This window comes from Ostrinia furnacalis, unplaced genomic scaffold (genome assembly GCF_004193835.3).
Source record: "Ostrinia furnacalis isolate ACB-3 unplaced genomic scaffold, ASM419383v2 OfSCF7340, whole genome shotgun sequence".
Taxonomy (NCBI): Eukaryota; Metazoa; Arthropoda; class Insecta; order Lepidoptera; family Crambidae; genus Ostrinia; species Ostrinia furnacalis.
In genome coordinates, this window is record NW_021137579.1 from 818726 (window position 1) to 836732 (window position 18007).

General features: G+C 44.8%; 1 protein-coding gene across 4 annotated transcripts in view; it reads left to right on the forward strand.

Moving 5' to 3' along the window:
- The first annotated feature begins 533 nt into the window (after positions 1–533).
- Positions 534–18007, forward strand: part of LOC114363984 (uncharacterized) — a 42544-nt gene continuing 25070 nt past the window's right edge. For 2 of the 4 annotated variants that reach the window (XM_028319955.1, XM_028319956.1), the window contains exons 1-8: positions 6815–6983; positions 8516–8664; positions 9059–9184; positions 9931–10119; positions 12033–12131; positions 13179–13358; positions 15787–16034; positions 17752–17918. In XM_028319955.1, the coding sequence (XP_028175756.1) occupies positions 6830–6983; positions 8516–8664; positions 9059–9184; positions 9931–10119; positions 12033–12131; positions 13179–13358; positions 15787–16034; positions 17752–17918 (1312 nt within the window). In that variant the 5' untranslated portion in view covers positions 6815–6829. Of the gene's footprint in view, positions 671–2726; positions 2892–4321; positions 4410–4819; positions 4958–5611; positions 5783–6814; positions 6984–8515; positions 8665–9058; positions 9185–9930; positions 10120–11386; positions 11397–12032; positions 12132–13178; positions 13359–15786; positions 16035–17751; positions 17919–18007 lie in introns of those variants that run through there. The other 2 variants (XM_028319958.1, XM_028319957.1) reach the window with 2 other exon arrangements.

The following is an 18007-nucleotide window of genomic DNA, read 5'->3' on the forward strand; positions in this document are numbered from 1 at the left end:
AGGTTGAACTTGAAACTGAGAGCTGTCAGCCCCCTAGACAAATTTATTGCAAAATATGACTGTGTTTATGTTAAAACATGATCGAAATGCCTTTTTTTTGTATTGAGTTTAAACGGATTAGATTTTTGATTCGATCAAAAAGTGCTACTGCTGCTTTTGACACACCGAACAGTGGGGTGGAGATGAATTTCATCCCCATTCACATCACATTGACTTGACTTGGCTAATTGCCGCGTAGTGTAAAAGTAAGCGGCATACTACTTATCACTAGTTCCCAATTCCATCCCACTTGGTCCCACAGCAGTCCCACTTCATAACTCGTCCCATACTCACATGAAAATGGCACAAATCAAATCGGCCTCGACGAGCATTGCCAAGAACAAAAAAGAAGAAGAAGAAGAAACTAGACCCACAGGCTTACTCTTTTTTGCAGATCTTTGCAAATATTTTTTTTTATTAGCAATTAACGTTATCGTTGCGTTCTGTGACTTAGATAATATTTTAATATTGCAACACAGATTTTGACAGCACCATTACGAAAACACAAGCGCATAAATGTCTCCCCGCGATATTTCCTTGAGAAATGACTTCTACGAATGATGGAAAAGACGTGAAAAGTAATCAAACGAGTGGCCAAAAAGGCAAATCATATTATATTGAACTTTACAAGGTGAGTTTGTTTTTTATTTCGCGTAAATTCGTCGTATAACATGAGACGCCGTTGTACTCCTAGATGTTCACTATGGCCGCCATATTTGTCTTCTTCATCTCTTGTTTTCATGTATTTAAGTTTATTTCTCTGTTAATTCATCAAAATGTGGTGCAATTACGTGGTTAGAATTATTATTTAGGCTCTTGTTCGACTTTTACCAGTGATACGGAGTGTAACATATGTGCGATGTTACGACAATTTGACCATCGGAATTCCCTTTATTTTCATGTTCGTAAGTCTAAATATTTTTGTTTTACGACTATTTCAAAGGGTAAATGTGAAACGCTGAGTTTTTACGTGGATGTTGGAGATAATTGTACATATTACTGTATGTATGGTTTGTGTTCACTGAAGTCACCATGTGTGATCTTGGTATGACAGCCATACTTAGTACATCCAAAAGTCACGTACACCTTCGCCGTATTTACCTACACTTAGAAGTATTAATGTATGTCCCATTAAAAAAATACTATCCTAGAAACATAAAACTATGCTAAGCAAACCAATCACTATTTTCTTACTAAAAAATAAAATGTCCAGTGATTGAATTTTATAGAATGAACATTGTTGAAAATCAATGCACTAGCTCAAAATGATTATGGTGATCCTATACCTATATTAGGTTAGGTAACCTAATATTTCTAAGTTGTAAAATTAAATTATCAAATACTTTGTGTAGCTACATACTTCGTTTGTAATTTTGTATAAAGATAAAGGTAATTTATAATTATGTTCCGTAAGCACATCCAATTTTTTTGTTTACAATACTCTTATCTACAAGCTTTAATTAGGTCATGACGGGAAGACTTATACTTGAACCCGGGAACAATTTTCGGTCATCACTTTAATATGTATTGAAATCTTTTTATCATAGTAGGTTCTGAAATTCATATAAAGAAGCACTATTTATAACATATTAAGTACCTATTGTCAGTGAAAAGTTAATTTATTTGATAACTTTATGAAATATTCAACTCTCACTTCGGCCACACTGTATAGAATATTGTTCGTTGATCTATATTTTCTTGAAATGATCGATTTACAGGTATAAAAAAGGTTATTCATAAATAATTATTATTGTTGGAAGAACAACTTTGGGGTTTACAACTTGTATTTTTTTTAATAAACTTGTATTTTTATAGTACTGTCATTGTAACATTTTCTGTATTTAATTCAAGTCAGTACATAATTTCTATACTTTTTACTAAAGTGCACATTATAACTAATTATAATTATAAAACTTTATTGCACAATAAAATAGTACAAAAGGTGGACTTAATGCTATTAAAGCATTCTCAGCCAGTCGACCCCTGGGTTATGCAGAAAGCTGTGAGTGCGAAGGTAGAGGTAGGTCGTCAGGACCTTTGTTAATGTTAATGAAAACTAGGTAAATCATGGCAATGTTATGCCGTTTCATTTCTGTTTCCACAATACAGTCTTGTTTAGTAAATCCTCCAACTTCTACAGTGTGTGATCAATTTGGAAGATATGTAATATTCCACTTTTTTCCCTATTTACCTTTCATATCATTTTTTAATTTAATTTACTTCAATATTTCAGCTTGTAGAACCTAGGAGAACCATTTGTACTATTATAATAATAAATTATAGTTGAAAAATAATAATAATATTATTATGTGACAAATCTTACTTTCAAAATAATATTATGAAATCTCTAACATGTGTAATTTATTTGATGAGGTATAATTAATAACGAAATTATTAGGCTCTCTGAGATTTGTTTGATAGGTTTTTCCTTATAATTTGTCACAGCCAATGATTCACCATAACAAACATATAAATAATAGTTTACTATTCTGTCACCACTTATCATTATTTGTTGTGTTGTTTAGTTATGATAAATAACATACATGGGTATTTGGAAATTAAAAACATTGTGTATAAAACGTAAAGGTGCGATTGTGGTCAAATACCTGCCCTGTTATGCATAAAAAACATTGAAAGTGAAGTTAATAAGATAGTGTGACGAATAAACCTGTCTCTTTCGCCCGCAGTCCCTCGATGCGCGGCTGAGCGGCGACTGCTCGCTCGGCGAGCGCACACAACACCTCTGCGAGGCGTGGCGCCGCGTGCACAGCCTGTGCCAGCACTCCGCGCCCGCCACACACCCGCACCTGCTCAGCTGGCTGCAGCGGCATACTGCCCGCACCGTACTGCAGGTGAGACCCTGACGTCACGCAGCTGACGTCACGACACCAGCGAGGCGTGGCGCCGCGTGCACAGCTTGTGTGTGACGTCACGACACTTCTGCTCAGCTGCCTGCAGCGACACACTGCCCGCACCGTACTGCAGGTGAGACCCTGACGTCACGCAGCTGACGTCACGACACCAGCGAGGCGTGGTGCCGCGTGCACAGCTTGTGTGTGTGACGTCACGACACCTCTGCTCAGCTGGCTGCAGCGGCATACGGCCCGCACTGTACTGCAGGTGAGGTCCTGACGTCACGCAGCTGACGTCACGACACCAGCGAGGCGTGGCGCCGCGTGCACAGCTTGTGCCAGCACTCCGCGCCCGCCACACACCCGCACCTGCTCAGCTGGCTGCAGCGGCATACGGCCCGCACCGTACTGCAGGTGAGACCCTGACGTCACGCGGCTGACGTCACGACAGCAGCGAGGCGTGGCGCCGCGTGCACAGCTTGTGCCAGCACTCCGCGCCCGCCACACACCCGCACCTGCTCAGCTGGCTGCAGCGACACACGGCCCGCACCGTACTGCAGGTGAGACCCTGACGTCACGCAGCTGACGTCACGACAGCAGCGAGGCGTGGCGCCGCGTGCACAGCCTGTGCCAGCATTCCGCGCCCGCCACACAGCCGCATCTGCTCAGCTGGCTGCAGCGACACACTGCCCGCACCGTACTGCAGGTGAGACCCCGTCACGCGGCTGACGTCACTCCTCTGCGAGGCGTGGCGCCGCGTGCACAGCTTGCGTGTGTGACGTCACGACACCTCTGCTCCGCACTTTACTGCAGGTAAGATCTTCTTAGTCGGGCACTCTTGTCAGAGTGGTCGTGGTTGCGCTGACGAAGTACACGGTGGGGTGATATCATCTCCGAGGGTAGCTCTCCTGGCGATGTGCTTTCATTTCTGACGGTTACGAGGCGTCGCGAGTACACTGGACCATGGTGGTCTCAGTAGTCTTTGTGATGGCGTCTATCCAGCGGGTTGGCGATCCGTGCTCTCTTGCTTTCCACACCTGTGAGATCATAAAGTTACAACAACAACCACGAGCTGTCAAACGAAACCGATTTTGTATGACACTTGATATCATTTGTGTGTCAGTGTCAGGATTATTTCACTGCTTTGTATAATAAATCAATTACTGAACGAGTCACCACGTTTCTGAAACAATATTTACACTTGCGTAAAATCTGAAAATCTGCAAAAAACGGTTCCGTTTGACGTGACGGCGATGGCTTCACGCATCTCTTTATCACGCTTCGCTCAGTTCTTTGTTGCTCTATTCCGCTAGGTATAATAATTACGCAATGGCCGACGTAATCTGTCTTTCCTTACTGACAATGCTGTATGAATTAGGTACTTCTATTTACTACAACTTGCATTCTAATAAATATTATTCTTTTGACAGACAAAATGGAGTAAAGAACAACAGGACAGCCTCGAGGAGGCGATAAATGAGTTCATCGAAGAGACAAAGACAGGGCGCGCCTGCAAAGGTATTTAGTTCCTCTTTTCATTGTATCTTGCATGATGTATCTGCATATGATTGTCATGTAACATTCTTCGATAAGATATAATTATTCCGCATCTTATTTTAAAACTCTCAAGTTTAAGTTTTCTATCATGTCATGTTCAGTGAGAAGTAGCCCTAATCAGAAGTAGCTAAAATGAGAAGTGGCCATGATGAGACGTAGTCCATTAGCGACTCGGTTGCCATAATGAAAATTAGCTTCACCTCACTCACACTGGTGCCTAAAACCTTCACAGGCATATAATTGCTGAATGATCTGATAATACAGAAATGACTTTTAAGAGCAGCGTTACAATAATATATCTTCAAGTATGTTCAGGTTTATAATTTGGCCCACATTTCTGTATGTTCTAACTCGTGTTTATTGTATTCAAGATGGCGTCAGCCCGCCGTGGGAGACACAGCTACTGCAGAGGGGGCAGTGGTTCAAGCGGGTGCTGTCCAACCCCTGGGGGCACCCCGTACTACGCATCCTGTTGGACCCGAAGTCCACGCAGCCGACGGATGACGAGAGTGAGTGTCTGGTGTTAGACTAGCATCGTGGAGACAGCTACAGCGGGCAGTGGTTCTAGCGAATGTTTCCTACCCCTTGGGAGCACCCTGTGCTCCACAGCCGACGGATGACGACAGTGAGTTTCTGGTGGACTCTAGCATCGCGGCAGAAATAAAGCAGGATTAGCAAGCAGAAATGACAATGGGCAGGTGGTGGTAGGCTGAAGATAGATCGCTAGAACAAGATAGCAGGATTCGTGAGCTGAAGTTGTAATTGGCAGGGCATATAGCTAACAAAAATGACGGCCGATGGGGCAGCAAGATTTTGAAATGGAGGTCACTTACCGGCGTGGGATATAAGGTGGATAGATGACCTTTCAAAGGTTGTAAAGGCGCTGGATGCAGGATGCTTCAAACTGGACAATCTGGAAATCATTGGGGGAGGCCTATGAAAATATTAGTATTTTGTTGTCGGTACATAAGTCGTGACATTTTTTAACAGTCACGACTTATCCTGAGTCCGGGACCCTTTTAGTACTCTTTCCTTTTGTATACCTGTTTGATTTGATCTACATTTTGTGTGCCATTTAACTGATTCCAACTTGGTATGAACGATGTCGTCTATAACAAACAAACTTCCATTCCTCTCTTTCTAATCCTCAATTTCATCCTCAGTTCTAGAATGGCTGAAGGAGGAGCGCGGCGTGATGTTCGTGACGCGGCTGCGTCAGCTCGCCACGTCAAAATGCGCCGACTTGGCCGTCATACTCGTCACGGCCGTCATGGACCGCGTTCGGGCCGGCGTCGAGCTGGCCACCGACAGCGAGCAAAGCGAGGAGCCCAGAGGTATGTGGCACTATAATCTGGTCTGCGAGCACGTAGAATTTTGTCCAATGACCCCAAGATACCTATCCTTATCGCTCGCGCGTAATTATGTTGCTGTCGCGCTTGCACACTCACTGCGGGCGCCCGTCGTACAGTCGCGACAGCAATATAATTACGCAGACCGGGCTTTACTAGATGTAAACCCGCCCTCATGGAGCGCCAAAGAGTCCCAAGTACCTCGCGGTCATCTAGGCCACCTGACAGCGAGTCAGCAGATGACAGCGAGCAGAGCGAAGAGCCCAGAGGTATGTGCAGCGCCAAAAACTTTCAAATACCTTGCTGTCATCTATGTCATCTGACCTGGAGCTCAGAATTATATTTCAGTCAGTTGTATTGCTCTGCTGGATGTAACCCTCCCTTATGGAGCGCCAAGGAGTCCCGTCGTCTAGGTCACCTGATAGCGAGGATGAGGTATGTCGCAGCCAGTTTCAGGTCTCTACAGGTGGTACAGCAGTCAAAATGCGTCGACTTGGCCGTCATACTCGTCACGGCCGTCATGGACCGCGTGCGGGCCGGCGTCGAGCTAGCCACCGACAGCGAGCAAAGCGAGGAGCCCAGAGGTATGTGGCACTATAGTCTGGTCTGCGAGCACGTAGAATTTTGTCCAATGACCCCAAGATACCCATCCTTATCGCTCGCGCGTAATTATGTTACTGTCGCGCTTGCACACTCACTGCGGGCGCCCGTCGTACAGTCGCGACAGCAATATAATTACGCAGACCGGGCTTTACTAGATGTAAACCCTCCCTCATGGAGCGCCAAAGAGTCCCAAGTACCTCGCGGTCATCTAGGCCACCTGACAGCGAGTCAGCAGATGACAGCGAGCAGAGGAGCGAAGAGCCCAGAGGTATGTGCAGCGCCAAAAACTTTCAAATACCTTGCTGTCATCTATGTCATCTGACCTGGAGCTCAGAAGTATATTGCAGTCAGTTGTATTGCTCTGCTGGATGTAACCCTCCCTTATGGAGCGCCAAGGAGTCCCGTCGTCTAGGTCACCTGATAGCGAGGATGAGGTATGTCGCAGCCAGTTTCAGGTCTCTACAGGTGGTACAGCAGTCAAAATGCGCCAACTTGGCCGTCATACTCGTCACGGCCGTCATGGACCGCGTGCGGGCCGGCGTCGAGCTTGCGACCGACAGCGAGCAAAGCGAGGAGCCCAGAGGTATGTGTTACAGCCTGATGCAGGTCATTGATCGATGTAACCCTCACCCAAGGAACTCTAAACAGTCCAAGTACTTCGCTGTCATTAAGGTCACCTCATAGTGACAAGTGCGAGGAGCCAAGAAGTAATGTGTTACAACCTGATGCAGGTCGTTAATTGATGTAACCCTCTCCCAAGACGGGCTAAAGAGTCCAAGTGAACAGACGTTGCCGTCATTTACATTACCTGACAGCTAGCAGAGCGAAAATACCAGAGATAATACGCCAGTTGCAGATGTAAGGAGAGCCAATCTCTGCCAGATGTTTTAATAATCTAAATCTTGAAGTGTGTCTTGTACCCTCCTTCAAGGAACGCCAAAGAAGATGGCAATCGTTCCACTAGGCTGTACTGTGTCCCGCCATCAGTCAGGTCAACTGAAAAGGCAAGAGAGATTAGGCACATAATGGACCACACTATATTGGCATTATTTTTAAATTAATTTTTTTATCGTATTAATTTCTGTAATTTGTTGTTCTAGTGTGCCAAATAAATGTATTTTCTTTCTTTCTATTGCTTACACACGTAACAAAACAGATTGACGGCTAATACGTGTCTCTGTTACAAACACTCTTACGAATATCAAAAGAGTTTATACGCGATGTAATAACGATAACCATAAAAAGCCCTAAACAATGTAGGTTATTTGTTTTGTCCTCGGGCTCCTGGCCTAGTGCCCAATCTATCCAGCTCTAAAAGTTTGGTCTGAAGTATATAGAAACTGTAAAAATACTTGCTTTTTTATTTCTTGGCTATTTTAGTACGTTTGGACTGATATTGATGTTTTGGATGCAACCCAACATGTAATTATTTATGATGCTTAATCAACGGTATTATTAGCTTCTCTAGACTAGACACTAAAGTTATTAGTAAACAGACTGAATATTTGAAAGATTTCATATCAAAATTTTGTCATTTATGTTGTCTTGAAGAGATGGTACTTACACACTATTCATGTGACAAATAAGACACTTATTATATTGGATTTCTATAGTCATTCTACAGACACTTCTCCTTTTGCTTGCTGTTTATCAAAAATATTGCCATTATGACGGGGATGGCCTGTGTGGTTAATTCCAGAACCTAGCTCAAGCTGGTAGCCAAAAAGATTCGCTCTGAGACTTCATCGCCCGTTTTTTAGAGGAATGTTCAGAAGGAGATTCCAGTTTCAGATATTCCTTCTTCATATATCTTTGGTGGTAGGGCAAGCTATTTGGGACGTGTATTAGTGCCCTGTAGGCCTAGGATACTCCACTCCGCGATAAGCGATTATCACGTCATTTTATCGATTTTGCTCATACATTTTGACGTCGATAAAGTATTTCACGGCGCGCATCCTATCGCGGCTGGAAAGGGCCTAAGTACTGAATATAAAACTATTGCCCAATTTCACTATCAATCCCTAATTTTTAAGTACCCATATGGTAACAAATAACAGGAATTTTGTTGTCATAAGGGCATATGACGTTTTTCTAACGCTCAATTTTGTCCGACAGACAAACCCAAGCCGCCGAATGAGAAGCCGACGTTTGCCGACATCCTGACGTCAGACGCCGGTTTTACGGTTGACGTTTGGGAGCTACTTACCGACATTGAGTTTGTGCTTCTACACAAGGGCGACAAACGCTCCAAATGTATAGACTTGGTAAGTGCTAACATCATAATAAACAGCTACAAAATTGAATATTAAACGTTGTTAATAAATTAAAAATTCGTTGTTTGCGTTTGTTAGACTTAAATCTTGCCTCTACAAGACCGCATACTGAATGTTGGTAGTTGTCATTTTTACTCCCAACGCCTAGTCAAACGATTTTCCGTGTATGGCCCTGTAAGCAAAGACGACTTACTAAAATTGACCGAAATGCATAAATATGAGAAAAAAGCATTCTTGACGTTTTCTCTAAGGCGACGATATGCAGCATAAAATACAAAGTCATTTAAAGATCGTTTACAAAGAATTGCGATTAATTTCGGTATGAGACCTAAAGAAACTACTGCAGAAAAAGGAGCCTTTATAACGAAAGCTGTTTCTTCACCAGGCCAAGCAGACTCCTCTCCGCAACGGCTATCAGCTGGTGGAGAGGCTGCAAGGCCGCCTGGAGACTTCGCCCCGCGAGAAGAAGCTGTGGAAGAATGCCAAAGAAGTCGCCACACTGATTTCTCAGGTAAGAAGTCTTTCAAACTGTTAGCACCTGTTGTTTTTGTAGTCTAGTGGTATGATAGTTCAACCTCTTTCCAACAGGATTATCTTTGAATCTGTTTTTTGAATTTTTAATAAAAATCCAGGGATAGCAACAACAACGATTTCTCTTTGAATTCTATGAGTTAGTTTAATCAAGTGGTGTTTCCTCAACGAATGTTGGAACTAATTTGACTACAAACACTAGCCTCAAACAATGACACCAACGAAAGCACGTCGACAATTTGGTGGTTTTTTACCACTATAAAACTGCACCAAGCCTCAGCAACTTTTTCAGTCGGTACCACCTTTTGTCGCTGCGATGTGGTGTAGGTTCGTGAATATACCCTAACTCAGTATATTCAAGACTATTCCCATCTCTAGTTCACTCCGCTACAACTCCTGTAGCTAGGACCTACAGCTTGATCGCATTGGCGATCTTGACTTTCACTGGTTGGGTTTGGCCCAGAACAGACGGTGAAACGCAACTGCTAGTTACTTTTGAGTTGCATCTAAGTTTCTGCCATAGCGTCCGTTGAGAGACCACACATGACGCGACCAGTTTGAAACTTTCAGTTTCATTCATCAGAATCATCACAAAGTTGCAGTTTCGTTGCAGTTGCGTTTCACCGTCTGTTATGGGCCTTTGTCCTAAGTGAAAGTTGAAACTGTCATTGAACATGCAAAGAAATGAATCAGAAGTACTTTCGTAACTCAAAATATTCTCACCAGGTGGTGATAGCGCGTTGCATGGTAGTACCAGTGTGCAGCAACACAGCTCGCACGGCGCTGTACTGCTGCGCGCGCTCGCTGGCGCGCCTGCTGCCCGCCGCGCGCCTCGCGCCCGCCGCCGCCGCCTTAGCAGCGCCCGCTGCCACTGCGAGGCATCTGCACACGCTGGCTGCGGCCACGCAGGCGCAGGTAAGGACCTTATGTAGCTAGAATAGGATCGGGTTTGCAATGACAGCGGTAGCCACGCCCACCGCGCTACTCGGGCGCAAGTATGATCCTTTTGTAGCTGTAATAAAGGTTAGATTGCAATGTATGCGCGCCGCGCGCCTCGCTCCCGCGGCCGCCGCGCTCGCCGCGCCCGCTGCCGCTACGCAGGCGCAGGTAGGGACCCTAGTATAGTCGCATTAAGGGCGAGTTTGCAATGACAGCTGTGGGCGACTCAGACGCAGATACTTAGCCTTATGCAGCCGGAATAGGAGCGAGTTTGCAATGACAGCTGCCCACACCGAGTCTCGCCGCCGCTGCGCGGCACTTACATACGCTGGCTGCGGCGACGCAGGCGCAGGTACCTTGTGTAGCTGGAGTAAGGGCGAGATTGCATTGACAGCCGCCGAAACGCCCACCGCGCCACTCGGGCGCAGGTATTCAACCTTATGTAGCCGGAATAGGGCCGAGTTTGTAATGACAGCTGTCTCCCGCGTCTCGTGCCCGCCACTACTACGCGGCACTTGCATACGCTGGCTGCCTGCGTAGCCGCAGCCAGCATCTTATGTAGTGGGAGTAAGAGCGAAATTGCAATGACAGCCGCCGCCACGCCCACCGCTCCACTTGCTTACTTGCGCTCGCACACTCACTGCGGGCGCGCGTCGCACAGTCGCGGCAGCAATATAATTACGCGCGAGCGATAAGGATGGGTAGCTTGGGGTCATTGGACAAAATTCTACGTGCTCACGGACCAGGCTTTAGTGTCGTGTGCAGCAACACAGCTCGCACGGCGCTGTACTGCTGCGCGCGCTCGCTGGCGCGCCTGCTGCCCGCCGCGCGCCTCGCGCCCGCCGCCGCCGCGTTAGCAGCCCCCGCTGCCACTGCGAGGCACTTGCATACGCTGGCTGCGGCGACACAGGCACAGGTAAGGACCTTATACAGCTAGAATAGGGTCGGGTTTGCAACGATAATGACCTTCCGCGCCACGCAGGCGTTAGTACTGAGCGTTGTGTAGCCGGAATAGGAGCGAGTTTGCAAAAGCTGCCCGCACCGAGTCTCGCATCTGCCGCCGCTGCGCGGCACTTACATACGCTGGCTGCGGCTACGCAGGCACAGGTAAGGACCTTATGTAGCTAGAATAGGGTCGGGTTTGCAATGACAGCGGTAGCCACGCCCACCGCGCCACTCGGGCGCAAGTGTGATCCTTTTGTAGCTGTACAGCTGCCCGCCGCGCGCCTCGCGACTAGGCGACGCAAGCGCAGGTAAAGTTCTTATGTGGCTGGAAGTAAGGATGAGATTGCAACACCGCGCCCCGGCGCAGTAATGGCGAGTTTGCAGTAAACTTGTATCACCTGACGCGTCTCGCACTTACCCTTGCAGTGTCTACACTGGCGCAGGTACCTTGTGTAGCTGGAATAAGGGCGAGATTGCACTGACAGCCGCCGCCGTGCCATCCGGGCGCAGATATTTAGTCTTATGTAGCTGGAATAGGGCTGAGTTTGTAATGACAGCTGTCTCCCGCGCCTCGCGACCGCCGCTACTACGCGGCATTTGCACACGCTGGCTGCCTGCGTAGCCGCAGCCAGCATCTTATGCAGCTACGTAGGCTCAGGTAAGATCCCTAGATCTTATGTATTTCGAGTAGGGGTGAATTTGCAACGAATACATACCGTCTCTGATGCGCTGGCGCATTGCAACGAACACGTACCGTCAAATGCTAGCGCATAGGTGACTGTACGTGCTCGTCGCTATCTATATCGTGCTTGGAATAGGTTCGATTTGCAAACATAATAGTTTGATATCTTGAGCACGTGTGTTTCCCGTGGCCTACCTCCACTTTAATTAATGAACTCAATATGTAAGAAAGAACGAAACCTAACAAAAGTATTTTATTCCAGTGCCCATCGGACATGAAACCTTTTGTGTGTGAACTGTACGTGCGTGCCATAACAGCCGGCATGAATGAACTGGAGAGGCTCAAGTTAAATAAGGAAAAGGTAATATAATACTTTTAATCACCTCCAGTATTTAATTGTCCCTGTTTTGTGCTCATTTTATGTTTCACTAGAATGCGGGTTTTCGCGAATGAAAAATCCGCCAGATGGCAATACGTAGACGCGAGGTCCAAATGCTGCATGATTGGTTATTTTTGACATGACATTGTCAGATATGTCAAAATCCACCAATCACGCAGCAGTCTGACCCCACATCCACGTCCCGCCATCTAGCGGATCTTTCTTTCGCGAAAACCCTCATTGATTTAATATGTATTTCAAGATTTTGGTTTCATTTATTCGGCTTTGACTATTGGTGTCCAACTTGTCAGAAGTCGTTTCAAATGGCAATGCCAGATTTTGTATGGAAAGTGGCGTCTTTTTTTTTTCGCGCGGCCATCGACCAAACTTTGTTTTTTGATTACAAAATAGTATAATTAACCAAACTTACTATGGCATGTATACCTCTAAACTCAGTCTGAACTGAGTTACGAGCATTAGAAGTTTGATGATTTTCATACTATATTTGCTTTTTGTGCGCAAGTTTTGTAAGAAATTGCAACAAAATATTGCGCTATTTTTTATTGCGCTGATTCTGCTCCATATTGATGTCTGGAGCCTTTAATGGATGATATTGTTTGTTTACACATACAATCTCACTATTTTGTTGCAATTTCTTACAAAACTTTGCGCGCAAAAAGCAAATCTAGTATGAAAATCATCAAACTTCTAATGCTCGTAACTCAGTTCAGACTGAGTTTAGAGGTATACATGTCATAGTAAGTTTGGTTTATTACACTATTTTGTAATCAAAAAACAAAGTTTGGTCGATGGCCGCGCGAAAAAAAAAAGACGCCAATTTCCGGCATTGTCTTTTACAGAGAGAGGTAGGTATTAAAAAAAATTAAATGTGTCGTCACAGCATTCAACTTCTTTTAGTAGTTGTGCTTGGCCTTACTGTGCCAGTGTTTTTTGGCCTTACGGTGCCCTGTAAATCTTGCATTCATGTTTATTTTTTATAGAATCCTGTTATGTGTGTTTCTGTTTCAGCAAGCCGAAGCGCGTCTCCAAGAACAGATGTTGGCGACGTGGTTCACTCAGCTGGGGTCGCTCCTGGCTGACAGCTCGCGTCTTCGCTGCGAGTGCGCGTTGACAGCTTTCAGCGTGCATCCCGCGCCTGCTATGTATGCGCTCATACAACAGGCGCCGGCGCTGCCCCGACTGCACGCGGTGAGTGACGACATAATTTGTCGGCCGTTTGGTGTAGTGGTTCTAAAACTGACTACTATGCCGAGAGGTCCCGGGTTCGATTCCCGGCCGGGCAGAAAATGAAATGATGAATTTTAATTTCTGTGACGGGTCTGGGTGTTACTATGTATAATATGTATGTATTTAAAAAGTATATATGTAGTATATCCGTTAAACTAGCACCCATAACACAAGCATATTAATTGCTTACTTTGGGGCTAGATAGCGCTGTGTGAAATTGTCGAAAGACATTTATTGGGGAAATGTATTACCATATTTAACAAAATACACACAACCTTGTCGAATTGCCAATAAACAAATTTAAGATACATATAAAAAATACCCTTATGTCCAAAGGGTACTACAAGGTTCGAGACTATATTGATGTAGGAATTGAAACCCAGGTTGTATTTCTTCAGCTGTATTTGTATTTAATCCAGGATAAACCACAAAAAATAGGAACGTCTTAGAACCGTCTTAATACTAATCGTCTTCTGTTTAAATCCCCTCGTTCTTACTTCCTCACTCATTCACTCCGTCTCACTCACTCCCTTGCGTTCCGTTTCACACTCCCACACTCGGCCATCCTGCGTACAGTCCGCCCTCGGACTGTTTCATTTCAAAACTTTACATTAAAGCGTCTTATAACTAATCTTGTTTAATACAATTCTTATAATCATCTTTCTCGTATGTTCTAGCTTTCTTTCTTTTCTTGTTATAAACTCTAACACTTCCATCTTGAATTGTCTCCACACATTCTCTTGCCTTTTCTCTTAACTCTGGTCTTGTCTCGTTCATTCTTTCTACGTTTTCCTCTTCTAGCATCTTAACAAGTTCATCATCTCCTTTATTAATCCGGTTAAACAGTCCTTCTTTCCCTCCCTCGTGATTATCTCTTATAATTTCGTTCTGCGTCTTCTCCGGTACTACAAATAATAATTCATCTTCATCTCTTTCTTGGTACAACATGTCATTCTGGTAGGATTCTTTCAGTATCTGAATATGTTCGTCTTCATCTTGTGCTTTCTTCAGTCGTGCAGTCGTCTCGGTAAGTACTAAACAGCTTAGGACGTTGGCTTGTTTCATACGTGATACAGGTCGGTGTTCAATCTGACAGTCGTTACTTTTCTTTATTTCATCTGTAGGCTTGCAGTCTTCTAATATTTTCTCAATTTCAGTCATGTGTCTAGAGTCGTCTATGTCGTGTACTACAACTTGATCATCTTTTTCCAACGGGACAACTTCGGTCTGTCCGAGTCCACTCAACGTCAAACATCTTCCGTCGTCGTATTTTGGGGAGCCGATAGTTTTGTACACGTCTTCCGTCATGAGATTCACCTCGCTGCCCGTATCAATAAGACTCGCCGTAGTTATCGCGTTGTTGTCAATAAATTGAACTTNACTTCCTCACTCATTCACTCCGTCTCACTCACTCCCTTGCGTTCCGTTTCACACTCCCACATTGATGACAAGGATGTGTGGTCAGTTCAGTCTGCACATATTTGATGTACTTAAATTTGACTATTCTTACCGTTAGATAATTCCTGGCAATAAGTGGTGACTGAGTTTGTTCCGCCGTTTCTTCTCAGCACTTGCCATATGTTTGTCTCGAAGCGCTGGTAGGGCCCAAAAGATAAGGAGACATGTAAAGTGCCCCATAAGGGCTACCTTTTCTTTTTTTATTATTTTCTATTGACGTTCATAAGTGCCACTTGTGGTCTAAACTGAATAAATATTTTAGATTTTTGATTGATTTTTTTTGATTTTTTGTCGAAAGATATTTACATAAGCTCCCCTGAGTGACGTCATAAACGCCCCTGGATGACGTCATAAACGCCCCTGGGTGACGTCATAAGCGCCCCTGTGTGACCACAGCGACGTCACGTCCCGAGCGCAGACAGATAGCTTCACCGCGGTAGACCATCCACGTACGCGCTCATCCTGCGGTGCTGGTGTCTCGTGACGTCAATCATTGCGCGCGCTGATTTGGCAGTGACGGTGTCGCGTTAGTCTGACATCACACGGACTGCATCGCAGCTACCGCGCGCGGTCGATATATTTAACTGCATGCAGTAGTACGTTCGACTTTGTGCAGTCATGTTATCAACTGCACGCGGTCGGCTGCAGACGAGTGAAGTCAATATCAACTGTTGCAGTAGTGCCTTCAACTTCGCGCGGTCGGTTACAGTTGTGTAGTGTCACCGCATACTGTCCACCGCCGTTCGCATGCAGTTAGTTTTGGAGCCGAACGCGCGTTGCGTCAAATGGTTTGAAAAATGGATTTCGACACCGACTTCTTCATTTCTTTACGCTGCTAGCTTACATACCCTGTAGTTAATAGTAGTATGTAGTTATTCTATAACACATAATTGATCGCACCATTATTAAATTATCATTTTTATAACTTCAGGAGCAAGACGTGAAAGAGGAAACCACATCCGAATTCGGCAGTTGGGCCACCGACAGCCGGACTCAGTCCAACCTAGTCAAAACGTCCGAGACGCTCAACATCAAGCACACGCAGCACCAAGGCAACGTGCTGTCCACGGCCATACTAACGGAGGGCGAAGCCCTAGGGCTCAGTCCGGAGCTCTGCCAGGACCTGGCCGTGCTGCTGTCCGGGCCTAGAGTGAAGACGCTTTCGTGGGATATGGACAGGTGGGGTTTTGTAGTAATTTCATGTTATTTTCATGTGTTTATAGCCTTGAAAACTTTGAACTATGTCTCTTTAACTTAAAAGTTTGCTTATTTTTTTTTATTACATGATAACTTGGAAATTAAGTAATATAAAGTCTGTTCGCCGAGAGTTAATAAATATTATGAAATGTCTTGCAATAGCGACTGTCGCTTAATTATCGCATTCTGTATGGCGGGAGTCGTTTGTCACAACGCCCACTGAGTACCATGGTACGAGCCACGCAGTTGTCGTCAAGCGCCTCGGCCGGCGGGCCGCAATGTGTGAAACGGAATAGATTTATTTTACACTAGCTTTCCGCCCGCGGCTTCGCCCGCGTGGAATTTTGTCTGTCACAGAAAAACTTTATCGCGCGCGTCCCTGTTTCAAAAACCGGGATAAAAACTATCCTATGTTCTTTCCCGGGACTCAAACTATCTCTATGCCAAATTTCATCAAAATCGGTTGCGAGGTTTAAGCGGGAAAGCGTAACAGACGACAGACAGACAGACAGACAGACAGAGTTACTTTCGCATTTATAATATTAGTTGGGATAAGACCGAAATGAATTGTACGACAGTGGGTAGGGCTTTGCCCAACATTGGGATACATTATAAGCCACTTGATAATAATTAAATACTTTTTATCCAACACATGGACGCCACGTGTTTGATCCGTATCCCCACGTATGCCCTAACCAGAATAATTCCCGTAAATTTAAAAGAGATAATAATGATAATGTACCAACTTTTTCGTTATATCGACAAAAATAATTAGCGGGCCGCAATTTATAATGAGTTTAGAACCTCTGATATTTAATTTTTTTTATCAACTCTCGGCGAACAGACTTTAGTAGGTACATATTAACTACAATAATTTTGAGATGCATTAATTAATGTATAAGAAATATGTTTCCAGGTTTCCGTGAACACCTCGGTAGGTAAGGTCCAATGCTATCAAGATGTGATATCGATGTGAAAAGATAAATCGATATGAAAACCCAGATATAGATTTGCTTTATGTGGCTAAACTTGAGCAAGTTTTGTCAAATTAAAACAGGTGTTCTACAAAGAAACTTGTAGTTACGGGTATAGGGGTATCCGACTTTAGGGTTAAGCTGGAGGGAGGCATTTTGGTCGGGAGGGAGAGGAGGAATGTGTATAATAAATAAATAAATAAATAAATATCCTTGGACATTTTACACTGCGCTTCTAGTCCCAAACTAAGCAAAACTTGTACTATGGGTACTAGACAACGGATATAAACATACTTAAATACTTTTTTTTTTGTAAATACATACTTATTATACATAGAAAACACCCAGTCCAATACAAACAAATATGTTCATGCACACAATTTTTTGTACTGTGCGGGAATCGAACCCGCTACCTCCGGAATAGTAGTCCGTTTCGAACCACTACACCAAACGGCCGACAAACCGACGGTATTCAGGCCTGGAAGTGGGTATTTTCATTTTGGTCCGGAAGGGGCGGATTTCAGGTCATGGATGGGGCATTCTGGTCAAGAAGGGGGTAGGGATTCTTGCCTGAAACGGTAGGAGGGGAGCAACTCTCACTTTTTAGTGAACTTCCATGGCAGCTGCCTTTTCTTGTCACACCGTACGCTCATGCCTACATTGCCTACGTTATGAGTTATTTGATGGGCAATTATGTTAAGTTTTGTCTATTCTCTCGTTTCCAGGGAGGCCCTCATAGAAAACTGCCGGGCGTACATGGAGCGAACCCACGGAGGCACCCGAGCGTTGACGACTGAGCTCAAGTACCTCAACCTCGACCCGAGCTCGTATATGCACTTGCCAGAGGAAGACGACTCTGCTGAGAACGACGCCTTCTACGGGATTGAGAAAGGTATGAACTTCTTATTTATACAGGGTGTTAGGTAAATGGGTATATGAGCCGATACTAGCCCAGGTTAACATGGGCATATAAATGGTATG